The sequence below is a fragment of the Euprymna scolopes genome, chromosome 46 (genome assembly GCF_053919585.1).
Source record: "Euprymna scolopes isolate OS-2025 chromosome 46, ASM5391958v1, whole genome shotgun sequence".
Classification (NCBI taxonomy): domain Eukaryota; kingdom Metazoa; phylum Mollusca; class Cephalopoda; order Sepiida; family Sepiolidae; genus Euprymna; species Euprymna scolopes.
This window is the reverse complement of record NC_136527.1, coordinates 142,360,563-142,374,262: the sequence shown is the minus strand read 5'-3', so window position 1 is coordinate 142,374,262 and position 13,700 is coordinate 142,360,563. Positions and strand designations below refer to the sequence as shown.

Sequence of the window (13,700 nt, the reverse complement as noted above, 5' to 3'; positions counted from 1 at the left end):
ATACATGCATTTGTATAAACACTCTTATATATATATATATATATATATATATATATATTATATATATATTTCTTGGATATATATATATATATATTTCTTGGATATGTATATATATATATATATATATATATATATATATATATATATATATATAACACATATATATATGATGAGAATAATGGGAATAGTATTTCAATAAAATAGAGAAATAAAAAGGAACAAACCGAGCTCATCATCATCAACGTTTCGTCTTTATTTTGAGAGTTCCTCTAGATGAATGAGATTAAGAAAAAAAAAACACCCGTACAAAATATTTGAAAATTTTTCATGTGCAAAGTGTGATGCGGTTCTATTTCAGAAACAGAAAAAGAAGGAAATTCAATTTGTAGTCGACTATGTGACATTTGCCCTTAAAGTCACACATTGCGGGATCATCCATCATCCAGAGCTGATTTTTGGCACTTTTTACAGCCATAAAATGTTTTAATCATAGTCATTTGTTTTCCTAATTTTGCATATGAATTACAAAATATCTGATATTTCTCCCAAACCTCTGACCTGGATGGAGGGGAGACTAAAACTTGCTGTTTTGGTTTTCATACATAAAGTAAATTTCACAGTGTATAAGGATTATTTTTTACCGGAGATATTCATAATCGTACCCTATTTCAAAAGAGGGGAGGTATAACATATGAGAAACACAGCAGCAGTTTCTGAGAGGTGCGAAAAAGGGGAAAAAAAGAAAAGCAAGGGGAGTCTGTGTCGGCGCTTTGAAGAGGAAAGATGTTTTGTTTTGTTTTGCTTGACTCGTAGAATGAGCGGCGGAAATACAAAGAAAAAAAGAATGATGCCTTAAAAAGAAAGAAAAAAAACGCTATCCAGTCAACTATGGGTTTACCATGAAGGTTTGTGAATTTCCCTCCATCATTTTTCCTCATTGAAGAGATTTTTACGTTATTGTCATCCTGGACTATGTTTTGTTTGTTTGTTTACTTTTTTTATAAAAAAAAGGGATAGATAAAGCCCAGATAAAAATATATATATATAAACAATATTTCTGTCTCCGACCTCCTCATTATTTCATGTTGAATTTTTTTTTACCACCTGTTTGCATGCTCGCTTTTCGTTGTTCTGACAAAACTTGGAAAAATCAATAGGCGATGACATTCGCTCACACTCAGCTGAATTGGGGATCAGCCGCATAGCTGTCTCTGGGAGTACATCCCCGTACCCTTCTTTAAGCCGGGAGCAGATAGCAACCCTCCCTAAGTCCAGGTGCTGACATTAAAATTACTGCTGCACATTTAAACTCGAACCAGCGACATAACAATATATTTCCTCAAAACCTCTCTTGGTGGAGGGGGAGACTAAAACTTGCTGCTATGGTTTCAAATGATCTGAAATAACAGCAAAAGATAGACTTGATTCTAACTATTTCTCATATGTTATATTTCCCCTCTTTGGGTTTCATACATAAAGTAAATTTCACAGTGTATAAGAATTATTTGATACTAGGGATATTCATAATCATATCGTATTTCCAAAAGAGAGGAGATATCAGAAATATTTGGAATCAAGTCTCCCTTTTCTGTTATTTGAAACCATAACAGCAAGTTGTAGTCTCCCCTCCATCAAGGCCAGAAGTTTTAGGGAAATATATATATATATATATATATATATATGAAATTCAAGTGGATGACCACCATTTCTCATTTGTGTATTCGTTTGACGTGTGCTTTCAAGCTACTTTTCACCGTGAACGAAGATCCACAAATTTCACAAGAAAAAGGTTTCTCTCCACTGTGCACACGCATGTGCGTTTTCAAATAAGAATTATCGGAAAATGCATTTCCACAAATGTTACATGAACAAACTTTCTCTCCAGTATGAGTCTGTAGATGTCTTTTTAAATGATGCTTCTCGGAAAAGGCCTTTCCACATATTTGGCAAAAACAAGTATTTTCTTCCACATGCATTTTCTTCACGTGCGTGTTTAAGGCGCTCTTTATTGAAAACGCACTTGGGCAACTTTTACAAGAATAAGGTGTTTCTCCAGTGTGTTTGCGATTGTGCCGTTGCAAACCCAAAATTTGCGCAAAAGCACAACCGCACACGTCACAACTATAAGGTTTTTCTCCAGTGTGAGTCCGCAAGTGATTCTGCAAATCTCGCTTCACTGAAAATGCTGACCCACATATTTTACATGAACAAGGTTTGTCACCAGTGTGTGTTTGTATATGTCGGCTTAAATGATGATTCTCTGCAAAAGCCGTCCCACAGATTTTACAAACAAAACGTTTTTCACCGATGTGAGTCCGAATGTGTCGCTTTAAGTTGCTGTTCACTGAAAATGATTTTTGGCATATGCTACATGAATATGGTTTCTCTCCAGTATGTGTTCGGATGTGGACTTTTAGTTCATATGCATCGTAAAATGTATTCCCGCATACTTGACATCGAGATTTCTCTCCGCTGCGTTGTTTTGCATCCTTTTTATTTGGTGTTTCCATGGTTGTTCTTAAAAACTGTAAAAAACATAAAAAATTAAATGTACTGTAAACAAACATTTTGCAGGAAAATTCATCATCTGACAAATATAAACTTCATCATGATTAAAAAAATAATTCATCATCTGACAAATATAAACTTCATCATGATTAAAAATATATAGAAACGCTTCAGAGACAATCCTAATGGACATCTTTCTATAAGAATAAAACAGTAGATTATGTATGTGCAAACTGTAAAAAAAATGCAAAAAATTAAATGTATTGTAAACAAATATCTTGCAGCCTATTCCGACAAATATAAACTTGTTGTTTGTTTTAAGTAAACATATTTGACTTTTTTGGTTCATCTTTATTCAGCATTTCCATGTTTATTCTTAACAAACTGTAAAAATAACACGCAAAAAAATTAAATGTATTGTAAACAAACATCTTGTAAAACTATTTTAGATCAAATGTTTTTAATATCAGATTGTCAAAATCAGAACTAAAAAAAACATTAAAAAATTTAAATGTATTGTAAACAAACATCTTTGTCATTAAAGGTTACTCTATGGGATCAGATTTGCAGAGATAATATGTAGGGAGTTGGGTAGCGGATATATCAGTTCATATTACATTTGAACTTCTGCATATCAGTACAGTCAGGGAAGCAGGGATCTAGGAGTGAATTCCAATTCCAATTCAAGAAAAGAAACAATTTTAGTATTTCAGTCCAATTCATCATTCAGTCCCTCTATAAATCTGGCTTCTATCGCAGTAGTCTCTTAAGTTTCAATAGCAGTATATACCTTGATAACGAAAGTTATGAAAAAAATACACAACATCTTAAAAAGAAACACATATATCAACAAATACACAACATCTTAAAAAGAAACACATATATCAACAAATACACAACATCTTAAAAAGAAACACATATATCAACAAATACACAAAATCTTAAAAAGAAACACATCAACAAATACACAACATCTTAAAAAGAAACACATATATCAACAAATACACAGTGTCAAAACAGTCCTTGAAGGGTTGAAAATCTTTGTCATTTAAACATTAATGATTTTTTTTCTCTATTTCAGATATTTTACAGATAAAAATTTTAGAAATTATTTAATGATAAGTAAAGCATTGAACAACGTATGCAAGTCGTGAAATTGTTTAACCAAAATCAGACAATGCTTTAGCGACAACAGTATCTCTCACTATGGCAATGTCAAATGGCCACCACTCAACTCCAGACTCGACTAACCCCGACTTTTTCTTGTGAGGATATAATAAAGAAAGGGTCTATGTTAACAAACTTGTTTGAATTTTATTTTTTTATGAATAAATATTGTTTGAATTTTATTTTTTTTATAAATAAAAATTGTTTAAATTTTATTTTTTTTTATGAATAAAAATTGTTTGAATTTTATTTCTTTTATAAATAAAAATTGTTTGAATTTAATTTTTTATAAATAAATATTGTTTGAATTTTATTTTTTATAAATAAAAATTGTTTGAATTTTATTTTTTTATAAATACAAATTGTTTGAATTTTATATTTTATGAATAAAAATTGTTTGAATTTTATTTTTTATAAATGAAAATTGTTTGAATTTTATTTTTTATGAATACAAATTGTTTGAATTGTATTTTTTTATAAATAAAAATTGTTAAAATTTTATTTTTTATCAATAAAAATTGTTTGAATCTTATTTCTTTATAAATAAAAATTGTTTGAATTTTATTTTTTTTATAAATAAAAATTGTTTGAATTTTATTTTTTTATAAATAAAAATGGTTTGAATTTTATTTCTTTATAAATAAAAATTGTTTGAATTTTATTTTTTTTATAAATAAAAATTGTTTGAATTTTATTTTTTATGAATAAAAATGGTTTGAATTTTATTTTTTATGAATAAAAATGGTTTGAATTTTATTTTTTTATAAATAAAAACTGTTTGACTTTTATTTTTTTTATAAATGAAAATTGTTTGAATTTTATTTTTTTATAAATAAAATTTGTTTGAATTTTATTTTTTATAAATAAAAATTGTTTGAATTTTATTTTTTTTATAAATAAAAATTGTTTGAATTTTATTTTTTTATAAATAAAAATCGTTTGAATTTTATTTTTTTATAAATAAAAATCGTTTGAATTGTATTTCTTTTATGAATAAAAATTGTTTGAATGTTATTTTTTTATAAATAAAAATTGTTTGAATGTTATTTTTTTATGAATAAAAATTGTTTGATTTTTATTTTTTATAAATAAAAATGGTTTGAATTTTATTTTTTTATAAATAAAAATGGTTTGAATTTTATTTTTTATAAATGAAAATTGTTTGAATTTTATTTTTTTTTAAATGAAAATTGTTTGAATTTTATTTTTTATAAATAAAAATCGTTTGAATTTTATTTTTTTTATAAATAAAAATTGTTTGAATTTTATATTTTTATGAATAAAAATTGTTTGAATTTTATTTTTTTATAAATTAAAATTTGCTGGAATTTTATTTTTTTTTTATAAATGAAACTTGTTTGAATTTTATTTTTTTATAAATAAAAATTGTTTGAATCTTATTTTTTCATAAATGAAAATTGTTTAAACTTTATTTTTTTATAAATGAAAATTGTTCGAATTAAATTTTTTTATAAATAAAAATTATTTGAATTTTATTTTTTATAAATAAAAATTGTTTGAATTTTATTTTTTTAATAAATAAAAATTGTTTGAATTTTATTTTTTTTATAAATAAAAATTGTTTGAATTTTATTTTATTAGTTAATAAAAATTGTTTGAATTTTATTTTTTATGAATAAAAATGGTTTGAATTAAATTTTTTTTTAAATGAAAATTGTTTGAATTTTATTTTTTTATAAATAAAAAGTGTTTGAATTTTATTTTTTATAAATAAAAATTGTTTGAATTATATTTTTTTATGAACAAAAATTGTTTGGATTTTATTTTTTTATAAATGAAAATTGCATGAATTTTATTTTTTATAAATAAAAATTGTTAGAATTTTATTTTTTTATAAATAAAAATTGTAAGAATTTAATTTTTTTATCAATAAATTTGTTTGAATTTTATTTTTTTTATAAATAAAAATTGTTTGAATCTTTTTTTTTATAAATAAAAATTGTTTGAATTTTATTTTTTTAAATAAAAATTGTTTGAATTTTATTTTTTATAAATAAAAATTGTTTGAATTTTATTTTTTTATAAATAAAAATTGTTTGAATTATGTATTTTTTAAAAATTTCTTAGATTGTGTCGAAATTACAGAAAAATATCAAAAATAAAGAATCTTTCAAAAGTTGAAAAGCCTTCAGTGATTTTTTTTGAACACACTGCATAAAATTGTTTGGTGCAATCCAAAAGTATATGACCTTAAACTATATCCGATGGTGAGGCCCCAGCTTGCAGGCCTTGGGAAGTGTCGAGCCACCTTTTAATTGCCATTGCTCCCAGGTCTACTCTGACCCGGAGTGGTAGTACCTGTTAGGGTTCCAACTATGAGTTAAATAGAATCCGACTTAAAAACAAATATATTCTATTAAAAAAATCTTTCTTCAAAATCACTAGATTCAGCATTAACTAACCTGAAAAGGGTTGATATGCTGTAAAACAAAAACAAACAACCGAAAGTATGTCCCCTTTTTGAATGCATTGTAATAAAAATTCAATGTACTGTAAACAAACACTTTGCAGTAAATTCATTGTAATAAAAAATATATAAAAAACACTTCAGAGACAATAATAATGGAGATGTTTCTATAAAAATAAACAAATTTGTATTCGATTTTATATGTGCAATCTGTAAAAAAAATGCAAAAAATTAAATGTATTGTAAACAAACATCTTGCAACCTATTCCGACAAATATAACAGTAGATTATGTATGTGTGTCTGTGTGAAAATATTTAACCGATAAACTCTGACATTAACAGGAAATAATCTAATTTATAAAAGTCTGTCTCTATATTTTCAAACTCTATCTTCCAAAACTAAAAATCACATTTTTATAAACTATTCCTTTATATATTATATTTTATATATATATAATTATTTATGCATTTATTATATATATATTATTTATTACATATATTATATATATTTCATTATATCAGAGAGGTGGTAGCACTCTCTATATAGGGATGGCCCGTACACGCCTATATACGCCTACAAAACAAAACTATCCAAATCTCAACTAAAATCAACTTATAAGTTTCAAAAAGCACATATTCTTACAGAGAAGCGTCTTACGAATCCAGCGAGTGTCAGAACGTCGGTTAAAATGTCAAAAGAGAGCAAAAAAAAGGGTACAAAAATGGCCAATTGTTCTTCTTTCTTCTTTCTTCTTCTGCTTTCTTCTTTCTTTTGAGACGATGTATCTCGGTGTACGAACGGTCTCTGACAACAGTTCAAGCATCAATCGACTGCTCTTTACACGGAGAAGTGCAGTGACCCATCGCTTTTTAGCTAACTCCATAATTAAATAAGATTACGTGTAATAACAAGTTTTAAACACTATATACCCAATGTAGACAGACCACTTCGAACATGGAACTTCTCTCAAAAGGGACAGCTCCAAATAATACACCGGATGCTCACAGACGTTCCAGTTTGCCAGTGGCCTATATTTCTTGGACGCTGAATATTTGAGGTGAACGTTAAGGTTTTTTCTTTAAACAGTAACCCACCAGCGTTAATGAAACCACGAAATCTTTATCTCAGTTGATCAAAATTGTTATAAGAGTAACCTATCAGCAAGTACGACGTCAAAAAACAATGTTATAAAAACTAATAATTCTTCAGATTTTTGACTGTAAAATATGTACAAAATGTCAATGCTGTGACCAGGATTCGAACCTAGGTTAGCACGGCCACAACGTGGGGTCCTAACCTCTAGACGATCACGGCTAACACTGACGTCTGTCGCTCTTGGCAGAAAGACACATGACTACTGTCAAACTATTGAAAAATAAGGAGGAAACTTGAAATTCTCACGCATGCGCAAAAATACACTATAGCAACCATTGTTAAATGCAGCTGAATCTCTTCGCTCGCTAAGAAAAGTAGATTAGACCAGTTCTTCTAAGAACTCACCAAACGCCAAAGGAAATAAGTTAAATTAACCACAAAAGAAACTGCAAGAAAGTCATCTTCTAAGAACTCACTGGAAGCTGACCAAAAAGAATCAAAATCCAAGCCCTAGCCACAAAAATAACTAGATATTGTGGCTACTATACACAATCTACTAATAAAAACAAGTAAGTTTTCTAAAATAAACTACAATAAATTAACCAAGTAACCTCACACTGTCAATGATTAGGACTTCATATAAAGATAACAACTACACTATTGGTGTATATACCGTTCCACACTTTAACTATTGGTGACGGGGCAGTATCTCAATTCTACGAGAGTTGTCTTGCTATAAGATAAGTGATATTATAGTAAGATACACATAAGTGTTATATGTTTACATTTAATAAAAAATGCCAAAGTCAGCACGTAGTAAAAAAGCTCAGAGAAATATAGACTATGAAAAAAACAAAGTCAAGGTATTATCTGAGCAAAAAGAATACTATCAGAAAAATGCTGAAATAATAAAAATTAAGTATCATGCAAATCCTGAGGCAAAGAAGGCTGCCTCACGTGCTGACTCAAAAGCACGGTATAACAGGGATCCCGAGGGGAAAAAAACTGCCTCACGTGCTCTTTATAACAAAGAACCAGAAAAAAAGAAGGCTGCCTCACGTGCTGACTCAAAAGCACGGTACAACAGGGATTCCGAGGGAAAAAAAGCTGCCTCATGTGCTCTTTATAACAAAGAACTAGAAAAAAAGAAGGCTGCCTCACGTGCTGACTCAAAAGCACGGTATAACAGGGATCCCAAGGGGAAAAAAAGCTGCCTCATGCACAAACTATTATAAATATAAATATCAAAAACGGCCAAATCTTTGCCAAAACGCCAAAGAATGAACCAAGAAAAATTTAATAGTGAAGGTATGAACATTTTAGAACTTTATAATACTCTAACTGTTTTATCAGAGAGGCAGTAGCACTCTCTATGTAATATAGAACCGATGGAGGACCAAGAGGCAACTCCTAAGGCCCAAAACCCAAAGACCTAAAACCCAGCAGGAAGCGACCTGCTACTAATGGAGGCGGCAATGAGCCGCCTCCTAAAAAAGACAATACTATCATGAATGTAAGTTTAAAAATAAGACTGTAAGTAAAAATACTAATTAACAAGAATAAAAAAGCATTGGAAATGCAAAAGGATATAGGGATGGTATGCCAAAAAGTATACAAACAAGATAGCTATGAATGGCTAGGCACATGGAAATAGAATTGCATCCAAAGTATAGCCCTATAGCTTTTTACAACCGTAATGATGGCACGGAATGAAGATTGGGGAAAAGCTATAGGGCTATACTTTGGATGCAATTCCATTTCCATGTGCCTAGCCATTCATAGCTATCTTGTTTGTATACTTTTTGGCATACCATCCCTATATCCTTTTGCATTTCCAATGCTTTTTTATTCTTGTACAAATATAAACTTCATCGTGATTAAAAAAATATAAAAACGCTTCAGAGACAATCCTAATGGACAGCTTTCCATCGAAATAAAACAGTAGATTATGCACGTGCAAACTGTAAAAAAACATGCAAAAAATTAAATGCATTGTAAACAAACATCTTGCAACCTATTCTTGGTGTTTGGTGTTTGTTTTAGGTAAACATATTTAACTTTTTGGTTCATCTTTATTCGGTTATAAAATAAGTTTTAATGGGTCAACGTTGAAAAAACTCACTATACATTTTGTATATTCATCTTACTTTTATTTTAATAAATTCATATGCATATAACGTTGGTACAGTGGTAACGTCACCAGCTTTGAATGCAATTTTTTTCGATTTCAATTCTAGCTGATGGCACTCAAATACTTTTTTACTTTTAAAATCACGACTCTATAATAATAGATACGAAATCTGGACAAATTAAAATATCATACTTAAACGTATTTTACGACACAAGCTAAAGTTATATATATATATATATATATATATATATATATATATATATATATATATATGATGAAAATAATGGAAATAGTATTCCAACAAAATAGAGAAAATAAAAAGGAACAAACCATATTATGTGTTCATCAACGTTTCGTCTTTATTTTGAGACTTCCTCTGGATGAATGAGATTAAGAAACAAAAAATACCAGTACAAAATATTTGAAAATGTTTCACGTGCACAGTGTGACGCAGTTCTATTTCAGAGAAACGGAAAAAGATGTTGGAAATTCAAAAAAGAGGGGGGAGGGCTGGCGCTGTTAAAGAGAAGGAAATTTTAGTGACGTCATATAGTCGTCAATGTAATTTTAAAACTATGAATGCAGTTAATATTCTTACTGGAAAAAAAGATATATCTGTTGAAATTCAAATATAGGTTTGTAACAGAAATGAAATGAGTGTTTTTTATGTAATTTATTGATTGAGATTATGTGTCAATTATTACAGGGGGTGTTTGAATGGTGTGAGAAGGTTAACCTGTGTCTACAGTTAAATAATGTTCTTTTAATAAAAGTTTACTTATTAATGGCGATATGTTATTTGAAAATAAATTTAACTACTTTTGCCTGTTTAAAGTCAAAGGTATGATTATGTTGCAATGAATGAGAGAATAATGCACTTAGAGAATTGCTATTTTTTATATCTCTTTTATGTTCATTGAGCCTTTTTTCCAATTTACGCTGAGTTTCACCAACATATTTATGATGGCGATTATGGCAAGGAATAGTGTATATATCTCCATTGGAAACTGGTATGTTATGGATTTTATAATAAGTATGTCAGAAAAGGTAATGAGTTATTGTTTTCTGTTTCATAAGTAAACTTTATGGAAGGTTCGACTGAGTCTAATTTGTCTCTAATGATATTTATGCGCGTATTTTCAGGAAGAAAAATTAAAATGTCGTCAATGTATCTGAAATACTCTGTGTTTGGAGGTAATCTAGGAATTCTAAGAAAAGGCAAGCTAATACTCCACTAAGAGGGTTAGATCAAAATTTTGTTTATAGAAATTGTTATTGAAGTGAAAATAAGTCATGTTAGTTCACCGCAAAACTACACACAAAAACGATTACATACATTTCTATTCACACCATAATAATAAAATAAAAACAGGGATAATAATTGGTTTCTTCCTACGCGCTTTCAGAATTTGCAGTCCTGAATATCTGGACGAAGAATTCAAATACCTTACAAACATTTTGAAAACCTTGCAATATCCGACATATTTCATATTGAATGCTAAGAGAAAAGCCACACAAATATTTTCCAGAATAAATAATAATAAAAAATCATACACACCAGACCTTTCTCTCATAAACAGACATCTTCTTTTACCTACACACACCAATAATACAATAATCTGTAACACACTAAACAAACTAGAAATTCCTATCGTACAAACCATAAGACAAATATTAAAAATTATGAAACATCTCCATAACAAACTAGTTTCCAATGGAGGTATATACACTATTCCTTGCCATAATTGCCATCATAAATACGTTGGTGAAACTCAGCGTAAATTGGAAAAAAGGCTCAATGAACACAAAAGAGATATAAAAAATAGCAATTCTCTAAGTGCATTATTCTCTCATTCATTGCAACATAACCACACCTTTAACTTTAAACAAGCAAAAGTAGTTAAATTTATTTCAAATAAACCGCGCCGGAGACTTCTTGAATCTGCACTTATCGCAATTTCAAGCACAATTAAACAACGTGCAGGTTTCTATAACATATCACCATTAATAAGTAAACTTTTATTAAAAGAACATTATTTAACTGCAGACACAGGTTAACTTTCTCACACCATTCAAACACCCCCTGTAATAATTGACACATAATCTCAATCAATAAATTACATAAAAAACACTCATTTCATTTCTGTTACAAACCTATATTTGAATTTCAACAGATATATCTTTTTTTCCAGTAAGAATATTAACTGCATTCATAGTTTTAAAATTACATTGACGACTATATGACGTCACTAAACTTTCCTTCTCTTTAACAGCGCCAGCCCTCACCCCTCTTTTTTGAATTTCCAACGTCTTTTTCCGTTTCTCTGAAATAGAACTGCGTCACACTGTGCACGTGAAACATTTTCAAATATTTTGTACTGGTATTTTTTGTTTCTTAATCTCATTCATCCAGAGGAAGTCTCAAAATAAAGACGAAACGTTGATGAACACATAATATGGTTTGTTCCTTTTTATTCTCTCTCTCTCTCTCTCTCTCTCTCTATATATATATATATATATATATATATATATATCAGTATATATATCAGGTGTCTTCAATAAGTTTCCAGACTTTTCTTATACAAGCATTTAAAATTATTGTTGTGGCACAATGGAAATCACCCTTTTTGGGGGCTCTACATTAATAAACCTTGTACCTAACTTGGTCTGTGCTTATGAGGTGCAGATGTGTTAAGCAGGTGTTTGTGATTTTGAAAATGTTCTGCTATGACTCAAGCCAAGAATGACAGTTTGTTTATAATATTGAACCAAGGCAAAACAATATAAGACCTTAGAATTTGAAAGGTCAAACCCGAAAGAACTCATGGGTACAAAAACAAAACAATGTTTAAACATTATGTATGAATGCCCCCCTTCCCCCCTCTATCTCTCTGTCTTTCTCTATTTCACTCCCTCTTAAGAAGTTCATTTAAATATTTAATTGTGGCACAAATATACAAGTAATGAAACTTCATCTCCAAAACAAAAAAATTATAAATCTACTGACCAATTTTTCAGTCTTTTATGGCATGTGTACGTCAGAATCGTCTCATCTTTGTTCATCTTTGTTTTATGGCATGTGTACGTCAGAATCGTCTCATCTTTGTTCATCTTTGTTTTATGGCATGTGTACGTCAGAATCGTCTCATCTTTGTTTTATGGCATGTGTACGTCAGAATCGTCTCATCTTTGTTTTATGGCATGTGTACGTCAGAATCGTCTCACCTTTGTTTTATGGCATGTGTGCGTCAGAATCGTCTCATCTTTGTTCATCTTTGTTTTATGGCATGTGTGCGTCAGAATCGTCTCATCTTTGTTCATCTTTGTTTTATGGCATGTGTACGTCAGAATCGTCTCATCTTTGTTCATCTTTGTTTTATGGCATGTGTACGTCAGAATCGTCTCATCTTTGTTCATCTTTGTTTTATGGCATGTGTACATCAGAATCGTCTCATCTTTGTTCATCTTTGTTTTATGGCATGTGTACGTCAGAATCGTCTCATCTTTGTTTTATGGCATGTGTGCGTCAGAATCGTCTCATCTTTGTTCATCTTTGTTTTATGGCATGTGTACGTCAGAATCGTCTCATCTTTGTTCATCTTTGTTTTATGGCATGTGTACGTCAGAATCGTCTCATCTTTGTTTTATGGTATGTGTGCGTCAGAATAGTCTCATCTTTGTTTTATGGTATGTGTGCGTCAAAATCGTCTCATCTTTGTTCATCTTTGTTTTATGGCATGTGTACGTCAGAATCGTCTCATCTTTGTTCATCTTTGTTTTATGGCATGTGTACGTCAGAATCGTCTCATCTTTGTTCATCTTTGTTTTATGGCATGTGTACATCAGAATCGTCTCATCTTTGTTCATCTTTGTTTTATGGCATGTGTACATCAGAATCGTCTCATCTTTGTTCATCTTTGTTTTATGGCATGTGTACGTCAGAATCGTCTCATCTTTGTTTTATGGCATGTGTGCGTCAGAATCGTCTCATCTTTGTTCATCTTTGTTTTATGGCATGTGTACGTCAGAATCGTCTCATCTTTGTTCATCTTTGTTTTATGGCATGTGTACGTCAGAATCGTCTCATCTTTGTTCATCTTTGTTTTATGGCATGTGTACATCAGAATCGTCTCATCTTTGTTCATCTTTGTTTTATGGCATGTGTACATCAGAATCGTCTCATCTTTGTTCATCTTTGTTTTATGGCATGTGTACGTCAGAATCGTCTCATCTTTGTTTTATGGCATGTGTACGTCAGAATCGTCTCATCTTTGTTTTATGGCATGTGTACGTCAGAATCGTCTCATCTTTGTTTTATGGCATGTGTGCGTCAGAATCGTCTCATCTTTGTTCATCTTTGTTTTATGGCA

The 13,700-nt window shown here is 29.7% G+C and overlaps 1 protein-coding gene across 1 annotated transcript in view; it reads right to left on the bottom strand.

Moving 5' to 3' along the window:
* Nucleotides 1-232: 232 nt before the first annotated feature.
* Nucleotides 233-13,700, bottom strand: part of LOC145270785 (uncharacterized) — a 31,598-nt gene continuing 18,130 nt past the window's right edge. Inside the window, exon 2 of the mRNA XM_080126380.1 lies at nt 233-2,525. Within this exon, the coding sequence (XP_079982506.1) occupies nt 1,710-2,525 (816 nt within the window). The 3' untranslated portion in view covers nt 233-1,709. The remainder of the gene's footprint in view (nt 2,526-13,700) is intronic.